General features: G+C 36.9%; 1 protein-coding gene across 3 annotated transcripts in view; it reads right to left on the bottom strand.

Annotated features, from left to right (window-relative positions):
* Nucleotides 1-13,190: 13,190 nt before the first annotated feature.
* Nucleotides 13,191-24,643, bottom strand: part of LOC104612087 (long chain acyl-CoA synthetase 7, peroxisomal) — a 117,060-nt gene continuing 105,607 nt past the window's right edge. For 2 of the 3 annotated variants that reach the window (XM_010279405.3, XM_088902393.1), the window contains exons 21-23: nucleotides 13,905-13,991; nucleotides 13,703-13,789; nucleotides 13,191-13,612 (exon numbers count right to left, since the gene is read on the bottom strand). In XM_010279405.3, coding sequence (XP_010277707.2) covers nucleotides 13,499-13,612; nucleotides 13,703-13,789; nucleotides 13,905-13,991 — 288 coding nt within the window. In that variant the 3' untranslated portion in view covers nucleotides 13,191-13,498. Of the gene's footprint in view, nucleotides 13,613-13,702; nucleotides 13,790-13,904; nucleotides 13,992-14,071; nucleotides 14,168-24,643 lie in introns of those variants that run through there. The other variant, XR_016085130.1, reaches the window with a different exon arrangement.

Here is a 24,643-nt window from a genome sequence, read left to right as displayed (position 1 = left end):
ACCCACACGGCCACACCCGTACCAGTTTGAGGGAAAAAGGCTACGGACCACAATAACGACAGAAGAAAGAACGACGGTCGACGGTCGTTATTAACTGTAACTCACTAACAACAGGAGGAGCAGATCCCGTGACCAGCAAAATGTGACAAGAGGCTGCTGAGCAGGTTGGAACTTGTCTACTAACGACTATAGGTTGACGTGGTAAATATGTGGACCCTTTGAGGCCCACAGAGTTTGACACGTAGGATCTGGGTCACCTGGATGTTTATACCAAGGATACCAATAGGAGTTGGGATCTCCTCCCAACAAACTTTATCTTATACGCGATACCGCATTACTGGGGCCTATTATAAAAGGAATTGGGATATTCTCCTCGCACAGGACGCCTCACAACGATTTTACAAGCACGTTCCATCGTGTATTAGGAACATCTCTCATAAATAATAATACATATATACGAGAGATGCTTTCAATGCATGGTAAAATGTCTGTGAGGTTGGTGTGAGGCGTCATGTGTGAGGAGGAGATCCGGTCTTCCATAAAAGTGAGATATGTGATGATGATGTTGGTAGGGTATTGGAATGTATTCCGTTGGCAGGTGATCCTACTCTTACCATTAGGCTGTAATTGGATGGAATTTGGATTTGGATCTGGATCCATGTGCATTTGCATTCGGCTATCAAACCTCTATATATGTATTCACATCCGACTATCACATTGGATACAACTCGAATTTAATCCTCAACTATTTTATTGTGTTTAAAATGATGAAAATTTTAAAAATTTAAAAATATATTTTTAATTCATTTATATATAATAAATGCATATAAGTATAAAATATTAAAATTAGGGGGCCTAATGTTATTTTGGTCTTTGAACTTTAAAATGCAACAATTCAATACCCAGACTTTCAAAATGTGCCAATCTAATATTTACTATCAATCAACTGTCAGTTATGTGTATCACATGATATGTGTGATTTAAAATTTTTGAAAATGTAAAAGTTACTCTTCAAAACACTTCATCATCTTCTTCCTTGGGAATTAAGATTGAACTTAAGTAGTGGTGAACAACCCCAAACCCACCGAGAATCCGATAAACAAAAACTCTTGAAAACACAAAACAAGAAACAAAATCTGAACTCCTCACTATTTGCAACTAATTATTCTTAGTTTCAGAAGGTAAGGATGTCAGTAAAATGTTTAAAATCACAGCAATGTCACCTATCTAATGGATCGTCTAGAAGGTTTAAAGCACAAACAAGAGCACAAAATGCACGCCTACCAAACCTTACAATAGAAAGAACACAGAAGAGCAAAGCCATTCTCCATAATCCAGTAAAAAAATCAGCTCAAATTATGTGTGGGCTTTTTCTGTAGCAGTGATCCATGAAGAAGATTAGATGACACTTGAAGGGTATTTATGTCTTTTCACATATCACATAACGACTGATTAATGACAAACATTGAATTAGTACATTTTAAAAATTCAAGCACTGAATTATTGTGTTTTAAGGTTTGAGAACCAAAGTGACACTAAACCCAAAGTACTGGTCCTACTGGATACCAATTAGGAATTTTTCTTTAAATTTATTATTATAAATTTTATATAATTATACATAATATAAATATATATTATATATACATTCTATATATAAAATAAAATAACTTTATTATACAATTTTTTTTATTAAATCGAATAGGATTAAATTCATTTCAAATCCAATTATCAATCGGATGAAGTTTCTAACAACCAAATTTGAGATAATCCGGATATGTACTTTGGAGTCCATTGACAGCCCAAGTCACCAAAGTCATTAAGAAAGGCCTTAGCTTGCTGGCTCGGAGTCGGCTAAGTTGAGTGGCTCTAAAATGGACCGCGTGCTGGGCTGATCGGGTTTGTGACCACCTGGTACCCGATAAAATTGGGAAGCGGTCAAATACTAGGGTGTTCCACGTGTTGGTCCACCCCCCATAAATGCGCTTGAGTGGGGCCTACCTATTCATGGCTCAATGCTTCAATGGCTTATTATAAATTAATATTAGTTAATAATAAATATAATAATAATAACATCGGCCGGTTCAAAGCAAAAGTACCAAAGCTGAAAAGTCCAAGCCACTAGGGTAAAAACCTACTTCCTAGCCTAGAGAGGTCCTAATCTTTAATTAGTTTATATTAAAAATTTACAAAGCCTAGAGTGGAACTAGAATCTCCTTTTCTTTTGGTAGGCTTTTCTTCAGTTATTGGGGTCATTCACAAATTTTCTATTAGAAATTTTGGAGGATGGGGTTTTGTTCTTTTTGGTAAAGCAGATTCAAGGTCATTATTATTGGGCCAAGTTGAAACTTTTTCAAGTGGGACTGGAATGATTTCAGGATAAAACTTGAGAAATCAGTCTTAAGATGATACCTGGGTAAGAAGCAAAGGATTGTTTAATTCTATGTAAATAGGAAAATGGGGAGAGTATAGTGAGCTTAAGTAGTTGGTCGGCCACTCAACATCCATTTGATGTAAGATTCATATTTTGGAAGGAGTGTAACCAATTACAGAGAGTATTGTAAATTGAAGTGGTTGGTATTGCTCCCTTTAATGGCTTAATCCCATTTCATTAAGACATGCATTGGTAATCAGAGAGAGAGAATTGGTGGGCCAATTAAATACCCATGAAGAACCCATTTGATTAATGTGTGTGAGAGAGAAAGAGAGAATTGGTGGACCACCCCAAAACCAAATTGTTTAAATACCCATGAAATGGAAGAACACATTTGATTAAGGACCACGTTATCCTCTGAGAATCCATCCCTATTTCTACCTACCTAAGCATGGGTGCTCCTTAAAACCTTTTATATGAAATGATCACCACAGAGTATTTGGATACACAATCAGGTTTCCTTAAGCTTTAGCCATACAAAATTCCAAATTCAGAGGCAAATAAAATATAAATAAGGCGTGACAATATATGAAATCAATCCAGAAGGAGACCCCGTTAAATGCTGATCCAATAACTGATACCAGGGATACGTGTTTATTATTATATCCAAACAGCTGTTCTTGTACATGTGAGTTCTGGGCAGGACAAGACGCCCTTATCAACCTTAATGGCAAAACAGAAGCATGTCAACTGAGGCAGACTACTGTATAGGCGTATAGCTCCATGAAGCTTCCGAGCACTTGCTAACTCCATTAAGGGGCGAGAGTCAGACCCCTAGACACCTCCTCTGCAACTCTCTGAGTAAAGAATCTAAAGATCTGAGTGGTTTGAAGATGCCAGCAGGAAAACAGGCCAGCTTCTACATATACAAATAAGAATAACTGAACCTCCAAGTCCCCTCTCGTACCTCTCATCTCTTTCTTTCATTTCTCAATGCATGAACCCATTTAATTTAGGTGCAGCTTTGTTCTTATTCTCTCAACTCATTCTCCAGCTCTATTATAAACATTGAAATACTATTAAGGCCCCTTTGATTCATGGGAATAGAGGTTTGGAATCGAAATCGGAATGGGTTATTTCAATTCTAACTGTTTGATTGGATGGAATCAAAATCTCATTTCCAATTCTGCTAGAATGGTGTTCTCCCATTGGAGGGAATGGTCATCTCCCCCTCCAATCCTATTTTAACTTATTCCAATTTTGATTTCAATTCTTATCTGAACCAAACAAACTATAAAAATAGATCATTCCAATTCTAACTACAAACCAAACAGACCTCAAATATGATGGTCATTGTGTTGATGTGAAACCAATATTGCAACTATGACATTATAATAATTAATGAAAACTTGTCCTGCCACTACCTAAAGACTTTTGATGGTGTGGGTTTCATTCTGAAAATAGGTTATCAACTCTAAATTAAAACTTGATTTATTCTTATAAATTAAATAAGAAACCCAAACCAGATTAATCTCAATCAAAATAATAAGCATAGTCACTGGTCATTGATTAATATGAAGAAGCCAAGGAGGATTCACATTGATGTGGATTCCATTCTTTTAGACAAAGTGAGTTGATTTAATTTCCTAAATCAAATAACAAAACCCAACTTAAATGTTTCAAAAATTTGTCATGCATACAAGTAGTTGTAGCCAATAAAATTGGAGCACTTCAATGCTTCATCCCCACTTTTTAATTACACCCAAGTTATGGCCATCATTGTGATATTGATAATTAACTGTTTCCTTTTGGAACGTCATGATATCACATCCCATTTAATAGTATTATACTTGATTATCACCTAAACTTTTCACTACAAAATTTTCAATCTATTACCAAATTAAATTCCAGTAGCCTTTCCTTTCAATGATATTAATTAAAAGTTAATTGAACCGACCGAATGAAGTTATTGTGTTTATAACATCCCTACTAATTAATTCAAATGTTCAAATATAGATACCCTTTTCTTTTTCTTTTATTTTATTTTCAAGGTTCTTTGGGCCTTTTACATGCCTTGTACTCAAAGAAGTTGAAAAAGGTTTTATAAGTTGATGAATCTCAGGGCACTTGAAAAGATTCTCTAAATAGATCACCTAGATTTCTTCACCAGATTGCCTTTCCTATTTTAGCCATGAATGGATGGAAACTTTGTGTTGATGCTTAAGTGAGTTTGGATTTCAATGTTTTAACTAAAAAAATGCCTAATAATAAGGCTTTTTTTTTCATTTGAATAATAATAATAATAATAATAATAATAATAATAATAATAATAATAATAATAATAATAATAATAATAATAATAATAATAATAATAATAATAATAATAACAATAATAATAATAGGGCTTTGTTTGGCCATGAATCAGTATGACATATGCATTTCCCTATACCCACCTATTTTGGCCATGTGGAGGAACTTAGGAACCATTCCTCAAATGGTGCCAACTAAATTGGCCGCATTTTCAATCTTACTATCCATATATGTAATATGCCCGACCTCCTATTTAGGAGTGCAATTTGGGTGGTCTCAACCTGAGCTCAGACCAACTCGGTTCAAAATTTTACACAGGCTACTCTTGGATTTTCGATCATCAGGTTGAGCCTAAGCCCAAAGTTCAAGGTTTTTTGGGGATTGGACCCATTCTTAGCCTTTAGGTGGCCCTGGACCAAACCCAGCCCAATTATATATATGCACACAAATATATATATATATATATATATATATATATATACATATATATATATATGTATATGCATAAACACATACATCTATGTCAAATTTTAGTGAGCTGATTGACCAACCTAATCTTGGTTTAGGCCTAAGGCCCTAAGCCTAACCTAAGTGCATCAAATTTCAATGTGGGCTGGATCTGGGTTAGACAAATTGATCATGACCTTAGGTATGATTCAGACTAAAGCCTTAACCCTATTCTTAGGGTTAAGTGTAAGCCCAACTCAGCTTGCTCGACATACACCCATACTCCAATTGATAGTTTCACAATTAATATTAGATATTCAAAGTTTTTATTTTTATATGATGTAATACTTATCCATAAAACTTGGCTTATTTTGCACAAGTATCAACATATTTTAGGCCATTTTTTTCAATATATACAGTGAATAACTTAGAAATTCACCCTAAATTCCAAGCAAATCTATATCTATATCTATAACTGTACTACTATTAAAAGTATGAATGAGTTTGTACAACTTTTCTTCTTGATTAAAACATCCCTATTTTTGAATTTGGTCACTCATTGTGAGGGCAGATTTGGACTTGCACTTTTTGCCTCATTTATTTCCCTCTCATTTAGTCATATATTTAATGTATTAATTCATATCCTGTCTCACTAAATCCTATTTTAAGGTAATTTTCTTACCACTGAATTCTACTAATTAGATCTATATCCAATACTTATTAATAACATAAAGCCTATGTTTTTTTAACCAACCCAGAAAAACAAACCTTTCTTCCATCCAAGTGGTGGGCAAGCAACTTAACCATTGATCAAATGGATCAATCCATGGTGCCTTTGTTAAATAATAATGTTTTAAAATAAAAATAAATACAAAAATTAATTATAAAACCATAAAAATTGTAAAATATTGGGACACTTCTTGAATATTTTATATTAATTATATTAAAGAAAAATAAGTATGACAAACAAATTTTGTTTTTCTTGATGTTGGAAATGAAATACAAAATTGAAAACCAACCCAAAAGTGAAATTGTTTCTTGTTTGGTGACAGATCAATAGTTCAACCTTTTGGGTCAAATGTATCACCCCTTGATATCATAATTAAATAGTATAAATTAAAAAATACAAAAATTTTGTAGAAAACATTTGGGCACATCTATGATTTTATATATTCATCATATTATAATCAAACAAAATAAGTATGATAAATAAGAATTATTTTTATATACATAGAAATGTAAAAAGTTGCAGAATAATTTGGACACGTGTTATTAGTATCATAACCATTTGAAGTTGCCATGTGCAAAAGCACGTGCCCTTTTGCTAGTTTACTAAATGTGACATTAATTCGTTAATCATTCGGGGAAGCTTTGGTAACAACCCAACTAGTAGATAGGGGTCCAACTTGGGCAGGCCTGACCTAAGCTTGACTCAACCCAACCCGAGTTTTTACATGGGTTGGACCTAAGTTTTCGGGCTGTAGGTTGGGTTTGGGTTGAGGTCTCGGGTAGCCTGAACCTGGCCCAACCCAACTTGGGGCTGGCCCAACCTGAGCCTGTTTGAACAAATACATACATATATGTATACGTATAAAATATGTATATGTATAAAATATGTGTATGTGCATTTATGAATGAATTTGTATATGCTTCCAATCAATTATAATGCTAAAATTAGGCCATAAAGCCCAATAAAAGATGATTATATAAAAATGTAACATAAATTCTTTCAAACCTGATCAACATGTCCAAGCCCAACTAACTTGGCCCGGCCTAGCTCGAACTTGAGACTAAACCCAACACAAGTTATGTTGGGTTAGGGCCAGGGTTGATAATCTTGGGTTGGGCTAAGGCCAATCCCGAGGTTTGCACCTTTAGGGTTAGGCCTTGGTTGATCTTCAACCTGACCTAACCCACCTGAGTTGCACCCCTTACTAGCAGATGCCCTTGTAGATTTTTTATTTTTTCTTTCATTTTACTAATACAAGTTGTTGAATTGAATATGGGTGACTAGGGGTGATCATGGGCCAGGCTTTGCCTTTATAACAATGGGCTTAGGCTAGGCCTGGGCCCGGCTCGACCCGCATTATGTGCCTAAAAATATAAGCCCGGGCCCAACCCTACATGGGCTCAGGACGGGCCGGGCCAAGATTCTATGCCTAATTATTGTATTTCAGTTCCAAAATTAAACTTTTTTTTCACTCATTGCCGTGGAAACTATAGTAACTTGTAAGAAACTTTAAACTTAATATCAAGATAAAATCTTCTAACATAAAAGAAACTAAATAATTATACCTTGTAATTTATAAGTTTCAATTGGTCATTAGTATGCTAAAAATGAGAATTTTAACAAACCAATTCTTCAAAAAATCAACCTAGAACCTATAATATCTATCAAAAAAATAACCATCCACTGTCATGTAATATCTACAAAACAACTTTAAACATCTCTATAAAGGGCTCCATCTTCCATTCAACTCCTACAAATAAAAGGTGAAATAAAAAAAAATATTAGCAAACTAAGAAAAAATAGCTCAAATTAATATAAATAAATAAGTAATAAAATATTGAAAATGGTTTCAATTTTACCCAAAACTTGCAACCATTCTAAACTTTAGATTTATCTTCGTCAATGGAGTCTTCATCACTAGAAGATTTGTCTTTTGGTGAGAGAGATATTGGGCGCGGCAGTGGTTTTGCGAAATTGGTGAGAGAGTAGAGAATATTAGGGTTTAATAATTTCTATATTTCATTAAATACTAGATTAGAATTTGGTAAGACCTAAGACCGTAGGATTAAAATCTTTAATCTCCTACAAATCTCTATTAATCTCTATTTAATATATAAAACATCAATTATCAAATATTTTTAAATAACATATGTATATAAAGATATATATTATTTATAAATATCCAGCCTGGGCCGGGCCTAAAAAATTAAACCCAAGCTCAGCCCTAAATTTCGCGGGCTTAATGCGGGCCCAAGCTAGGCCTTAACAAAAAACCTAAGCCCAAGCCCAGATTTTCCGGGCCGGGCTGAAATGATCACCCCTAGGGGTGACCGTACTTTGCAAAGAAGAGTGAGAGCTACAACAATAGCATTTGAAATGTGGAATGTACTCAATGTGCCAAACTTGCATTGTTAGGGTGTTGAGGAGTTGAACAGCATTGGACTTATTAGGGTTAGAACACCGTCTCTGGTCCACTGATTTATTTTCCTGTCTATTCCCGAAAGCTGACAAAGTTGGCGATCACAAACCCCACCATGTAAACTCTCAGAACAAGAAGCAAGAGGGGGAGAATTTTGGATTCTCATTTATCTGTTCTGACTAGCTTGTGAATCTTGGCAATGTCCAAACATTAAGGCCCTTGTTCTTTCATGGAAACACAAGAATATCAATTGTTTAAATGAGATATAGAAGGATTTAAAGTCTGAATGAAAAAACATTTGACAGTGGAAGTGGCTTATCTTTGCCAAAGTCTGACACAAGAATATCTATGGAAACACATAGAGAGAAACGCAGAATAGACAACAAACAAAATGGAAGAAACATGATGGTTGTGAACATTCATTTATGTTTTTAAGTGCGATAATATGAAAGTTCTTATATTTTCCAAGTAATTAAGAGCATTTTATGCATGCAATCTAAAAAATATAAAACCATTTTTACTTCTTTTTTTTTATATTTTAGATCCAAATAATAGTTTTCATTTTTACTTTTTAGGCTTGAGATTGAAATGCCCCCTTAAACCAAAAGAATGATCACTTAGGCGGTATTTGTAATTGGTGTTGTTTTTTTCATAATATCATTTTCTCAGAAAATGCCAAAATGGTACTGTATTTCTGTATAGGCATACCGTTTTCTTAGAAACAGATTATTATTATTATTATTTTTAATTTTTGTCTGAGACCATTGCTGCCATATATAGGCACTTTCAATGCCACGTTAATACACTGTTGCTAACAACAATAAAAAATGAGAAAGCATAAAAAAAAGGCACTTTCTCAGACCATGCCTTTCCTGATTTTCTAGGTGTGGTCTAAAAAGATATTTTTTGAGAAAATGCCTAACCAAACCATGAATGTTTTTTCAAATTACAGATTTTAGATATGGCATCTACTTGCTGTTTATGCTGTTTGGCAAGTCCTTTTAGGAAGATCTTCTAGCAGCCCTGATGGCCAAAAGACGTATTAAGCTTTTGGGGTCTTGACTTTAAAGACAGGCCATTTGGCAAGTGGCTTGGTCTTGTGGGCTTTTAAAAACACATTTAGAAGCTATATACCATGATGGGAAGACCAAAAAACTTCATTTGAAGATTCTAGAAATTCGACGCTTTCAGTCTTTTTAAGTCTTTCTACATGTGCATCTTTTGATCTTACCAGCTTTTGGTTACCAAAAAAAAGGAGTAATTTTTGGTCATCGAATTTGATGAAGCCCAAAAGACTACAGGGAAAGACTTGCAAAACATCACCACAGTTTTTCAAAAAGCAGCATGAATTTCAAATAGTTACTTAGGTGCTGTTTGACAAGTCTTTTTTAGAAGATCTTTCGATAGACCTAACAGCCAAAAGATGATGTGAGCTTTTGCATTAAAATCTTAATAGCTTGAAAACTGTTTGGTTAAGGTGTGTCTTTCTACACAAAAACGAATTGAAAAAAAAAAGATAAAAAGTTCCATTTAAAGCTTCACAAAAATAGTTAGAAACAGGCTTCTCACATCTTTTTGGGGCTGCGGTTTTTAGCGGCTAAATCTTTTTCCCAACCAAATGAGAAAATACCAAAACTCCATCTGTCGGGTTTCTAAAAACTGCCAGCCTATGTGAAAAGACATGCCAAACGGGGCCTAAGCAAATATTCTTTATTTATTTCTTTTTCACTTCCCACGTGCTCATAAAAGTATGATTATTAGATGGAACATTGATGCCTGTGAATTGACATTAGTTTCTCTAGTCTCGGGACTTGGAGGTGACTTTGTTTTAATTTTGGTTCTTGTTTCTGTGGAGGAGGGTCTACAAAATTAACAAAACTACCTTTCCTAGTGCTTTCCTTCCTTAATCCACTCCAAGTAGTGCAAATGGAGTGGAAGAAATTGATAGATGGAGTCAACGTGTATGGAAAATTCACTTTCACTTGTCCTTTTGTAAAATTTTGGATTAATACCTTGTTTTTTGGAACTAGTGTCACTTTAGTCCCCAAACCTTAAAATGCAATAATTCAGTATCCAAATTTTAAAAATATGCCAATTCAATACTTGTGTTAGCTAGTTTGTTAGTCAATCGTTAAGTGGTATTAGAAGACATAAATACCCTTTAAGTGTCATTTAATTCTCTTTATCAATTATCCAAACATTGATAAAAAATGAACAGTCACAAATCCTTCCTATTTTATTCAAGAAAGTTGGGGTCACTAGAATATCCACTGAAACATGACCCCCAACTTTCTTGAATAAAAGAAGCAAGGATTTTGGACTGTTCATTTTTTATCAATGTTTGGATGGGTTAATAAAGAAAATTAGATGACACTTGAAGGGTATTTATGTCTTTTTAAATGTTACTTAATGGCTGGTTAACGACAGGTACTAGATTGATTTGAAAGTTAAGATGCACATTTTGAAGTTTGGAGACCAAAATGACACTAGGTCTAAAGTACAGGGAATTTTCCCTTATTCTTTCTACCAACTCCAAATAAAATAACAATTAAACATACAACTAATCAAGATCTAACCATCTGACTCACTTAGACCGGGTGCAGCAAACACCAGGCCACCCATAACGCCATGTCGCCAGATCATGCAAACCCCTACTCTCTCTCTCTCTCGTCTATGTGAATAGATTATGTTAAGATCCTGTCTCCTTCATCTCGGTTCACTCCATCCATCTCATCTCCCTTGTCTTTTTCACCGTACAAAGCAACGAGGAAGCTGTTCATGTCCATCACCACATTTATTTGATGGTCTCCTTCCTCGCAGGATCCCAGCTTTTTTTGGTACACCACTGTTGAGTGCAGTCCCATATGCACTAAACCAATCAAGACCATCCAACTTCTGCTGGGTGAAATGGTTCAGGCTGAGCCTGTATGGGTTTATAAGGGAAAGTGATAACCAGAGATGCTCTATTTATTTGCTTTCGTCAGAAAAGCCAAACTGAAATCAATGAACACCAGGAAGGTAAAAAGGGTTTTTTGGAAGGGTGGCAAGGTTGAACCAGGAACTGAATACCAATCAGGAAAAAGAACCGGATGGTTGGTGGGTTTTCTGATCTATCTGCCATTGCCAGCTCATACCTATGACAAATTGCATATACCATGTATATGTATAAACCCAATTGCTTAGAAAGGCTGAGCTAAAGGACCTGTCACCAAAAGATAAAAGCCATTTATGTAGGAAAAAAAAGAAAGATGAAAGCTATTTAGTAAATTTTCTTCCTCTACCAACCCTGCGGCAGAAAAAATAAATAAAAAATAAAGTCCATAACTTCAGAAAGCAAGTGGGATTTGTTTATAAAATACACTAACTTTGGGATGTCACGAGCGGCCACAGTACTAAGATTTATAGGAGCTTACTGGAAACAACACGTCAACACGTCCATTTCTCGCATAAAATTCCTTGCATTGATATACGATAAGCTGCTGGGTGTCCTTATTCCTTCTCAATTTAATTTATTGAAGCCCGTTTACTTAGTTTAATCTTTGTCTCCTAAATCACAACTCATAGGCTCATAACTGGGTCTCGAATATATAATATATTTAAGTATAAATTCTGTTGACGGCTTGACGCTTTGTAGAATATTTTAGGAGCTAAGGATGCCTTGAGATTGTGAAGAGATGAACTAGTAGTCTAGGCTTGAAGTATGGATCTCACTCTCTTAGTTGAGAATTGAGACTTCGGATCTGCAACTTGGGTTTAATTTAATTAAGAGTGATACTTCACACACATAGAAGTCTAGAAGATATTTTTAAGTTAATAGCTCACTGGGTTGGAAGTTCACAATCACAACCACCTCACCTGATGTATATATATATTTGATTCTGACAGTTCATGGTGCCCTTTTTATATGCTTTCTTTTTTGACCACAATGAATGAAGTCCCCTGAGATCTTCCAATAACCGAGTGTATATTGACCCAGTGGGTCTCTTAGTCCTAGGCTGGACACACTTCTCTTGCACGTGGGCCAGGTGTGAGGGTCACGTGTTTGGAGGGTTGTAATCTGAGTAGCTGTCCACACCTAGGCTCCTAGCATATAAAGAGTCAAAACCTTAGGGCCTATATCTCTGGCAAGAATCTTATTAAGCTATTATTTTCATTCTTGTTGATATTGTTAAATAACTTAATAACTATGAGAAGTTGCAATGCTTCTGCCTCCTGTTGCTACTTGCTAGCATCCATGTCTACTCCACCACTTGGGACTTGGGGACCAGGGAGTCCCACCGACGCTATCAAGAAACCCCTATAGCCTCTCTCTCTCTCTCTCTCTCTCTCTATAGTACTAGTAATAGTACCACCAGCACATAACTACACACATCACGTGGTTACCCACAACGAGGCTTCACGGAGAGACATGTTTTCCTTGCTGGACATTGTGAATCGTCCAAGTGGGGTCTTTACTATCTCATAGACATTTGGAGCCCATTTTGAATGCAATCGAGAGAGAATCGGGAGGAGAGCCTCTTAAATACGAGTGGTTAAAACAAGAATCTGATACAAGTATTAAGAGACTGGGCAAACAAATCTAGGAAATGCGGTGAACATGGAACGATGTCTGTTGGAAGGTCCATAGGAAGCTGCTTCTCCGTTCTCTGTGCATGTGTGAGCTCTTCCACATCATGGCTGGGTCCTGGGTGCTGGAGACCTGGAACTGGATTGTTGTCGCACGTCTAAGGTCTAACTCAGGATCAGGTTGTGGATTTTAACTAATAGCACAAATCGCGTATGATGAATTGATGAATACCTTGAGAGTGGAGATTATTTTGCATGTCATTATCAATCATCCATGCCTTATCCCATCTATATGGGCTCGGCTACATAGTATGAGCTTGTTTGGGTGTTTCAGCCGGCACTTAAACTTTTACAAAACTCTCACGATATGGATTCTGATTATTTTGCATGTACAATGCTAATTTGGCAATAGCGTGTTACAATTACAATGGTTCGTTCTAAGAGACAGATAATTCTTATACAATATACATTGCAGTTACAATGGTGAGACGTGAGATATCACTGTACTCGTTTAATCCATTTAGTTTCGACCCAAAAGAAAAAATGCTACATTTTGAACTGTATCATGCAAAACCCTTGCTTGCAAGGTGTACGGCATCTCGGTTCTGCAAGCAGAGGGCCCTAGCGAGAAGAACAACTCTTGTTTCTCTATTTCTTATAGGCTAGACTTCACAACTTTTTTCTTAGGTGCAGGATCGGATGTAGAAAGCTGCGCATACATGTCTGATATTGCTTTTGCAAAGTAAGCCTTTGCTTGAGGTCTTTTTATCTGGAAAAGGTAAAGAACAGAAAACTGTAAGACAATCTCGTTTTAATTGTGTTTCAGTTCTTCCCATACTGGGTGAAACATGACACTTGCCTTGTGTGTTGGAGTAAGAAGGCCATTCTCCATGGTGAATGCTTCAAGCACTAAAGTTACAGATTTTACAAATTCAAAACCTCTCAACTGCATGATGGGAAGATTAATAGTTAGAATGTTAAATAAATAAAATAAATGAAAAGGAGTTATCACTCTTTTGTATCTTAAGAGGGCTAGTAGAATATTTGTTGAAATATATTACCTGAGCTTTCTCTCCAACAGAATCCATGTCTCCCAGGACAGCTTCCCTTGCTCTTGTATCGTTGCAAAGTTGTCCTAGATCATCATACTGCACATATGCCAGGAAATAACTTCAGATCATATTCCTTCTCTTATTCAGATGAACCATGTGGACTATTTTTCCCTTACCAAACAGGGGTTCAACATAAGAGGCCAATCCTTCACCACCTTGGTGAACTTAAATCAACTGATTATTTGGCCTTGATATCCTTTTTGTATAACACTCTATATACAACACATATAAACAAGACCAATTGGTATGAGATATGGACGCACAAACTAAAGAATAAATTACTTTGGCTCTAAAAGAACCGACTGTTCAAGTTTGACGCAGCAGATATATCTTTGGAAAGTGGAAAATATCTGGATAGGATGATAAATCATATGAATTGTGTACAATGACTGACGGGGAATCAGATGTTTGAATAATAACATTTGTTTGACTAAGAAATGGTAAATGCCTGAAATGTAACTTGACAAATGGGTAACTAATATGGCAGAATTTTCTGAAGTGCTTTTGTTACACAAAAGTAGCATCTCTTCCTTCTTCGTCACAAAATGTCAATCCAAGGAAAGTTTAGTCCAAAGCTTTTCAAAGTCAAACAGATTTCAGCTCCTTAAAAACAAACTTGGAACAGAAGTCTTTTCTGATGATAAGATGCAGAACAGAATATGTGATGGATTTCATGGCCCAAAGGGATTTTCTTGCTTTTCAATCTTTTTAGCCCTGGACTAAACATAGAAACTAAGGTAATAAAAAATCAAAAGAAAATAAAATAAATATTTCCTAAGCAACTAAAAGTAGAAAGCTAAACAGAACAGTTTATCTAGAGGTAATGATCAAAGTATTGATACTCTCTATATAGAAATTTATTGTATCGAGAGTTTAAAATAATCGATACTCTGTTTTTTTTTTTTTTTAATTTTTTTATTTGGCATTTTAGAAGTGGTCCTGCCACATCAGCATTTGACTTAACCAAACAATTAAAATAAATGACTGGTGGGGTACACCAGACTTTCATTGTATAATTTTTATGAGCTGATCATCCCCATATATAGCTTTTCAAGGGGAGGGTTTTTATGTCCAACCTCCTTAGGTTTTTCTCTCTGATTTTAATAAAATTTGCGGTGGCCACCCCTCCACTGGGAGTGAACTTTGGGGCTTAGAAAACTTAATCTCCTCTCTATTAGTGTATCAGTTACCCTGAAAATAGATATGTATCGTGCGATAGACTACGATACCATCGATACATTGAACTTTGTCTGCAGGTACACTGTGTATGGAGACAAGGAGAAGATAAAGCATCATCCACTCCTAGGAAAAAACAACCTTTACTTGATTAACTGCCGTCAACTCTTCCATGTAGAGCAGATCAATTTGATGGGAATCCTAAACAGCTTCTTAGGACATATCGGGAAGAAGAAAAGCATGGTCCAGAAGTTCTAATATGGCATAATGATGGTTCAGGGCCACTATGGTTTTTAGTTTTAACTAATTTATTCTATTTGGAAAACAAGGGTATTTTAGTCCTTCTGCATCAAATACATGCTTATCAGCTATGTTGTATGCTCCTTCCAATCTCTCTGTCAAAATTTAATAAATGATTTTGGCATCATTTTAAGTCATTAGAAATCTTATTACTGGGAAGGGTATTGTAGTCTTTTAAGCTGTTTTCAGGCTGGTATCCAGAGGGAAGTATTTATAGTTATTATGTTAAGGATTTCTGCTTCCACTCCCCAGACTGCTGGAACCCAAATTTTCTTTCCCCACCTTACTCTTTTCACTGAACCTATAACATGGGATAATAGTTTAGATCCACATCAAAGTTTCATACAGAATAAAATATGATCTTTATCTAAATACCATCCATAGTTCACAAGGTAACGCCTAGGCAACTCCTAGGCGATGCTCATGGAAGGTTGCCTCGCTTAATTGCCAAGATATTTTTTAACATGGTGCTCTTGGATACTTTTATATTCTTAAGATTTTGAGATTATAATAATAAAATAGAGAATATTAAACTAAATTATTTAGTTTAAGTTAAAATAATAGTTTCCTTTTATTAATTTTCACATTTGTTAGGGTTAAATCAACAAGCTGCCTTGAACCCTCTTAAGACTTCAAAACTTGAACTGATAAGCATGGAAGAACTCAAAATTTTATCTGATCAACACATTGATTTTTTCATCATCATCATCATCATCTTCTTCTTCTTCTTCTTCTTCTTCTTCTTCTTCTTCTTCTTCTTTTCTCATCCTTTCTTTTCTTTTCTTATTTTCCTAAGACAAAAATGGAGGCTCAGCCCCTCTAGTTTTGATAATTCTGTTCTTTCTTCCTATTTTTTTTCATATGCTGAATTTCTATTTTTCAAATGAAGCTTGTACCATTTTTATGAAGATTATAGACAACTATTAGCAAAAGATGGTTACTGCTTCTATAGAACCCAAGGCTTAGGATCCATGGTTTTTATTCAAAAACTAGGTGACTAGGTGACAATTAATAGTGAAAGATGGGTTTTATAAAAAACTAGTGGGGACCCGTGTGATGCACATGATTTGTTAGCAGCAAGATTCAAAACTACTGCACGCGCTAGCACAACAAGCAACGGCTTTGAATCGCTTGCTCGGCTGCGCAAGTTAAAGATAAATAATAGAAGCATGTAAGAGTATACAATTGTTTTATATAATAATTAATAATCATTTATATTTTATATACTACTTTTAATAATTTATTTACAATACAAAAATAACAATAATTAATTTTAGATAGGGTTGGCAATTTTCCCCATTTCCATGACCCCCGTGGGGATCTGCCTCGAATGGGGCGGGGATGGGGATGATTTTTCCCCCCACAAGGACGAAGATGGGGAAATTTTCAGATGGTGCAGGGATGGGGAGAGCACTCCCTGCCCCACCCCATGGGATCCCCGCTAATACATATGTATATGTATGCATATGTTTATATATGTATATATGCATACATACGTCTATATGTTAATATTTTAAAAATATGGTTGAATATGTTTGAATCTTTTCTAATAGGATTATAAATTTTAATTATTTTATTTTTATTTTTTAAATAAAATAAAAAACAAAAACATCAAAAACATAATGGTTGACATTATAAAGAATCACGTGGAGTGGGGATACCCGTGGAGACGGGGATGTGAATAACTTTGTCCTCGTTAGCGGGGATGGGGACAAGGACATGGATGGAGATTTTTGTAGGGATGGGGATGGGGAGAGGCTCCTCGTCCCCGCCCCACCCAATTGCCATTCCGAATCAAACTAATGAAACTGACCAACCCGATTTCTAGGATTTCCAGTCGGCTTTGGTTCAACAATTTCCCAACCCGACTGGGTTGAATCAATTTTGCTTTGGCCATTTGTAAACTGACTGAAATCGAACGACCCGACCATAGATAAATATTAATATTTTATATTTTAAATATATATTTTTATATGGGAAAGTGGGAAAATTCCAATATTTCTTTGGCTAAAATAGTTTATATCATAAATTTATTTTTTAATAATGCCATTGTAATTTTTTTAAACTTAAATTTAATTTTTTAAGTTTAAATCTTTTGAACCGACTAACCAAACCAAAAATTGACCCAAACCGATATTACCTGAGTGACCAACCCCCAACCTAACCAGGTCGATTTGGTTGGCCAAACAACCTACAACTAAACCGAACCAACCCGTGAACAATAGTTTAATCTCCAATAATTGTTAAAAAGAACGTGTGGGGGAGAGAGAGAGAGAGAGAGATTTTAGGAAGATTTTTGGGGAAAGTAGAGTTCTAATTGGTAGTTTCAAAAATTACATGGATTAAAAAAACTAAAAACTTCAAAAAAGAAGAAAATTTCTAGACTTCCTTGTTTTAATATATATCCTTGAAAACTATTCCTCTAGGTTTCACTACATGTGGAGTAATGAGTTCACATGGTCAAAATGCTTCTTTTAACCCTTCAATAGAACATGACTTGCTATTAACCAAATCACCCAATTAGTGCTTGCCTAGGTGATTTGGTTTTGATGTGTTCACAAGGGTCACAACACTTGTGACCCTCTAACAAAACATAGATATGCTATTAGTCAAACAAAAAAAAAATTATCTAGTGAGTGCATCTTGTTGTTGCTACTCCAAATGATGTACTAACAACCCGTTAACATATGGAAAAATAGAGATTGCCTTTAGGCTGTGTTTTGTTTTTCACTACCTTTCCCTATTTTTTCCTTCAAACCAAACATAACACTAGGGTCTACTACCTTACTAAGACAATTTAGAAACATCAAAGTAACCTAATGTGCTGAGTGATTAGTTCAAACAACCACGACATTTTCATGCAACCCTCCAATGAAACACAAGCATGCTATCAATCGAATGAAAAACAAAATCACTGAATAAGTGCATTCCTAGGTGGTTTGGTTTTGATGGGTACATACATGGTCACAACACTTTCATGCAACCCTACAATAAAACATAGAAATGCTAACAATCAAATGAAAAATCAAATCACCCAGTCAATGCATGCCTTCTTCCTATCCCAAATGATAAAAACCAACTGCTAACATATGAAAAAATAGAGACTATCTCTAAGGTCTACTACCTTACTATGATAATCAAGAAATGCCAAGGTAGCCTAACATATGTTATGATGTGTTCACGTGGTCACAATATTTTATTATGGTCTTCCAATAAAACACTAGCATGTTATCACTCAAAAGAAAAACCAAATCACCTAGTGAGTGCATGTATAGGTGATTTGATTTTGATGAGTTCACGTGGTTACAACACTTTCTTGTGACCTTCCAATAAGTCACAAACATGCTAATTATCCAATTTAAAACCAAATCACCTTGTGAGTGCATGCCTAGGATATTTGGTTTTGATTAATCCACATGGTCACAACACTTTTTTGCAACCTTCCAATAAAACATACAGTCTATCAATCAAATGAAAGACAAAATTACCTAGTGAATGCATGCTTATTGTTGCTACCCTAAGTGATACATGAATTACCCGCTATTATATGATAAAATGAAGACTACCTCTAGGATCCACTACCTTATTAGGAATATCAAGAAATATGAAGGTAGTTTAACATGTGGAGCAATGAGCTCACATAATCATTAACTTTCTTATAGCCTCTATGAAACCTAAACATGCTATAAGTCAAAGGATAAACCACATCACCCAGTGGATGCATGCCTGGGTGATTGGGTTTCCATGAGTTAACATAGTTGCAACAATTTCTTGCAACCATCGAATAAAACACAAGCATGCTGCTATCGATCAAATGAAAAACCGAATAACCTAATAACTGGAAAGTGGTCCAAAATCAGCAACTAGGTCTACAAGATCAAGATTCTAGATGCTAGAAGTGGTTCCATTCAGGGGAGTTTGCAGTGAAATCTTTCTACAAAGGCCTGGTGGGAGAGAGAAAATTATTTCCCAAACAAAGCTATTTGTGGGACAGATGCTGTTCCAAAAGTAAAGTTTTTCCTTTGGGTGGTAACTTTGGAAAAATGCCTTACTAAGGATACGTTGCTGATGGGCCCTGTTGCTTTGTAACAGATGTTGAGACTTCAAATCACATGTTACTTGTTGTTTCGGTGCTTCTGTCTGAACCATTTTTTCAGAGCTTTAAATCTCCAATGGTGCATCCAGGTCAGTGAAAAAGTTGTTAGAAGCTTGGCAAGTCTTGACTCTTGAGTATGTCAAAGAAAGGAAAAGTTTGCTGGGCAACTGTCCCGACAACGACTACATGGGTTTTATGGTTTGAGAGGAATTGAAGAATCTTTGGACAGAAGTCAATTTCTGAGGCAGGGGTGTAATCAAGACGGTAGTAGAGGACCTGGGGAATTGGCTTTCTGTACACAATGTATTTAAGGATGATTTGTTTTCTTCTTTTTTGAGAGTGAACTTTTTTAGAACCAAGCAAGCTATGAATATTGTTGACAGATGTTGCTGTACACATGTTTAGTACCGCAAGGGTACTTTTGTAATTTCTTCATATTTTATGTTGTACGACCAGCCTAGTATAAATAATAACATACTGCACATGCCTGCAGGATTCTTTGGGCTCTCAGTCCTCTCACCTCTCCTCTCTTTCTTTTCTCTTCTCTTGTTCAACATGGTATCAGAGCAAGTCGTCCCGGCCTGAAGGGTGATGTCAAGCAAATCTGATTTGTTCATCTTCCAATGTCGAGCAGTCAGTCTCTTCATCTCCCAGCTGTATCCATCTGCTGCTCGACCTTAAGCAAGAAGATGCCTGCCTGACTTTCATCTTCCAGCGTAGAAAAGAGTTCTGGTTTATAGAGAGTTTTCTATCTGATGTTCAAAGAAATCTGCCTGGCTTTTCATCTTCCAGCGTAGAGAAAGTTCTGGTTTATAGAGAGGCTATCATCTGATGTTCAAGAAGGTATTATCTACTGTTCATCCACTGTTCGGGTGCCCTGGTATTCAACTGAAGTTTTTTTTTTTTTTTTTTTGTGTTTCTTTGCACCCATTGATGGACTGTTGATGCCCTAATATTCGACTGAGTTTTTTTTTTGTGTTACTGCTGTTCGGCTACCCTGTTGATGGACTGAAGTAGCTCTTTCTTTTACTTTGATCTCATTGACTGTTCGGCTGCCCTGAAGTTGGCACTGTACCCGGTCTGCTGATTGGGTTAGATTGCATTCTGTTGTGGGGTCGTATAATCTCTGTAAAACCGTAGGTCATACAGACCTGTTTATGTGCTGCAACAGCAGTGTTTGTCTTTTTGGATTCCTGTAAAACCGTAGGTCATACAGACCTGTTTACGTGCTGCAACAGCAGTGCTTGTTCTTGGATCCCTGTGAAACCATAGGTCATAAGGACCTGTTTGTGTGCTGCAATAGCAGTCTTTTTAGTGGACTGAAGGTCAGGAAGTGCCTGGTGCCTTCTGTAACAACTCTGTGAGGCAGTGCTCCTTCTTTGGGTGCTGTTTTTTAAACCTGAAATCATGAGTGGTGAAGATTCAGCCACATCTGGAGTTTCTTCAATGCTGAATGGAATGAGTGGGGGTGGTGACCTATCCTTTCCTATGGCTGTTGTCCCTCTTGATGGTTTAAATTACCTAGAGTGGTCAAGAGAGATCAAGTTATACATCACTGCAAGGGGGAAGATAGGCTATATTAATGGGAGAATTAAAGAACCACACTCTAGGAGTGCTGAATATGATAGATGGAATCAGGAGAACAGTATGGTTATGTCTTGGCTCTTGGTCTCCATGCAATCTCAAATAAGGAAGAATTTCATGTGGGCTGAAACTACAAATGAGATCTGGGAACAAGCAAAATCTACATATTCAGAACTGCGACACTATGCCAAGATCTATCAACTGCAGGCAGAATCGTCTACTTGTAGACAGGGGGAGAGGTGTTTATCAGTATATTACTCTGACTTGACTTCTGTCTGGAAGGAGTTGGACCATTACCAGAATGTTGATTGGAAATGTGACGAGGATGCAAAACTGTACAAGAAACTTGTCTCCCAGCAAAGAGTGTTTGCCTTCTTACATGGTCTGAATCCTATGTATGAATCTATCAGAGTACAGATTCTCAGTTCAGAGGATCTTCCATCAGTTCAGGAAGTTTATGCTCTTGTACAATCTGAAGAGAGCAAAAGGAATTTGATGAACAGCCCTGGTGGGGATGCAGTTGTGTTGGCAGCAAAAGGGGGTGTCTCTACTAGTGTGGGATCTTCTTCCAGGAAAGGAGATCTCCAGAAAAAAATAGAAGAAAAGGACAAATTGTGGTGCACTCATTGCCATAAACCCCGACACACCAGAGATACCTGTTGGGATCTTCATGGGAAACCAAAATGGGCTCAAGATCTGAATAAGAAGCAAGGTTCAGATGTGAATAAAAGGTCCAGACAACAAGGTACAAACAAATACAACATGGCCAACATGGCTACTCGGGAAAATCAACCCTCCATCCCTACTGTGACTCAGACACATCTCTCTGGATCTGACCCGAGGGAGGATATTATGAATTCCTTCCGTGACCATTTAGAGCTCTATGGTAGAATAATTCGTCAGATGGATGCTCCTCCCTCAACCTCATTTGCATCTACGTCAGGTAACTCTACCACAACTTTCCATATTGCTTCTCACACCCTTGACTCTCCATGGATCATTGATTCTGGAGCATCAAAACACATGACTAGTACGTCCTCTTACTTTCAAACCTATCACCTTCTTTCTGGAAGAGACAAGGTGAGACTAGTTGATGGATCATACACTTCCATAGCTGGTCAAGGAACCATCTCTCTTCCCCTTGGCCTTACCCTCTCTGATATTCTACATGTTCCAAAATTTCCCATTAATTTGTTCTCTGTTAGTAGTGTTACTAATTCCTTAACTGCTCAGTGACCTTTTTCCCTTCTCATTGTGTGATTCGGTATCTGGCCTCAGGGAGGACGATTGGTAGGGGACGTATGGTTGATGGACTTTACATGCTGGAGAATAAGGCTGGTTTTCATGTTACAGAGTCTATGAGTTAGTCCTGTAAGAGTCAAGTTTATTTATGGCATTGTCGCCTTAGTCATTTGTCTTTTGAGTCTTTAAAAGTTGTATTTCCAGAACTGTTTAAGTCAATGTCTATTTCAGATTTCTCTTGTCAAACGTGTCAATTAAGTAGACATTGTAGAACTCATTTTCTTCAAAAAAATAGTAAATCTGAATTTCCTTTTCACATTGTTCATTCTGATGTATGGGGCCCTGTTACTTTACCATCTGAGAGTGGCTACAAGTATTTCATTACCCTCATTGATGATTATTCTAGATATACTTGGGTATATCCTATGCGAACCAAGGAGGAAGTACCAAAAATTATCCAAGATTTTCAGCGAATAGTCTTCACTCAATTTCAGACTGAAATCCAAATTTTTCAGTCAGACAATGCGAAAGAGTTTTTTCATAGTGACCTCACAGAGTTCTTTGCTTCGCGTGGTTCACTTCACCGTAGCTCTTGTGCCCGAACACCACAACAAAATGGTGTAGCTGAACGGAAGAACCGACATCTCCTTGAAGTGGCTCGGGGTTTACTACTCCATATCAATGTCCCCAAATGTTTTTGGCTTGAGGCTGTTCTTTGTTCTACCTACCTCATTAACCGTATGCCCTCTCGTTGGTTAGAGTACAAAGCCCCACATCAGCTTCTCTTTCCTAAGGCCCCCCTTCTTCCCATTCCTCCTTGTGTATTTGGTTGTCGGTGCTTTGTCCAAAATCTGTCTCCCACCCGTGGGAAATTGGATTCTTGTGCTATTCCTTGGTTACTCCTTCACTCAAAAGGGATACCGTTGTTTTGATCCTGTCTCTCGGAAATTCTGTCTCCATGGATGTTTCTTTCTTTGAGGATGAGCCTTTCTTTCCTGTTTCTCCTCAGGGGGAGTGTAGGCATGAGGAGAAACCGGTTCAGCTCCCTTCTCTTCCTGATCCACCGCCTTTTCGTGTCTTCTTTCGTCGTCGCAAAGGCCAACCAAATTCAAGAGCTGTGGAGAATCTAGAAGTTGTACCTCCAGTGCCATCAAACTCCTTGGGGGAGGATCATACCCACTCAGGTAACTTGGCTCCAAATGACCTTGACCTTCCTATTGCTCATAGGAAAGGTGTTAGATTGTGCACCACTAAACATCCCATTTCCAACTTTGTTTCCTATGAGAACATTTCACCCTCATTTCGTGCTTTCCTTACCTCTATTGACAGTGTCCCTATCCCCAAGAATGTGGCAGAAGCTCTTTCAGTACCTGAATGGACAGATGCCATGAAGGAAGAAATTAATGCCCTTCATAAAAATGGCACATGGGAACTTGTAGATCTTCCTAAGGGAAAGGATCCAGTTGGATGTAAATGGGTGTTCACTGTCAAGCATAGGGCTGATGGAACAGTGGAGAGGTATAAAGCTCGCTTAGTGGCAAAGGGGTTTACTCAAGTGTACGGAGTTGATTATGCAGAAAATTTTGCCCTTGTTGCCAAGATGAACTCCATTAGAGTTTTATTCTCTCTTGCTGCTAATCTGGAATGGGATCTACATCAGCTTGACATCAAGAATGCATTCTTGAATGGTGATCTTGAAGAGGAAATTTACATGATTCAACCCCCTGGTTTCCTGGCTCAAGGCAATGAACAGAAAGTGTGCAAGTTGAAGAAGTCTTTATACGGGCTGAAACAATCACCAATAGCTTGGTTCAGCAGATTCCATGTTGCGGTTCAGTAGAAAGGATACAAGCAATGTCAATCAGATCACACACTGTTTGTGAAAAGAGGAGAAGGTAAATTGGCTGCTTTAATAGTATACGTGGATGATATAATTGTTACTAGTGACTGGAAGGATGAAATCCAGAGGTTGAAGGGTTTCCTTGCCACTCAGTTTGAAGTGAAGGATCTAGGACCTCCTAGATACTTCCTTGGAATTGAAGTTGCCCGGTCAAAAAGGGGTATCTTCATTTCCCAAAGGAAATGTCCTAGATTTACTTTAGGACACTGGAAAAATGGGAGTGAAGCCAGTTGACTCTCCCATTGACCCCAACCATAAATTAGGTGACAGCCAAGGTGAACCTCTCAAGGTTGTGAAACAGTTCCAGAGGCTTGTAGGGAGATTGTTATATCTTTCTATGACTCGCCCAGACATTGCTTATGTTGTTGGTGTCCTCAGTCAGTTCATGCA

This window comes from Nelumbo nucifera, chromosome 4, assembly GCF_055504915.1.
Source record: "Nelumbo nucifera cultivar China Antique chromosome 4, China Antique-T2T, whole genome shotgun sequence".
Classification (NCBI taxonomy): domain Eukaryota; kingdom Viridiplantae; phylum Streptophyta; class Magnoliopsida; order Proteales; family Nelumbonaceae; genus Nelumbo; species Nelumbo nucifera.
This window is presented reverse-complemented; position numbering and strand designations above follow the sequence as displayed.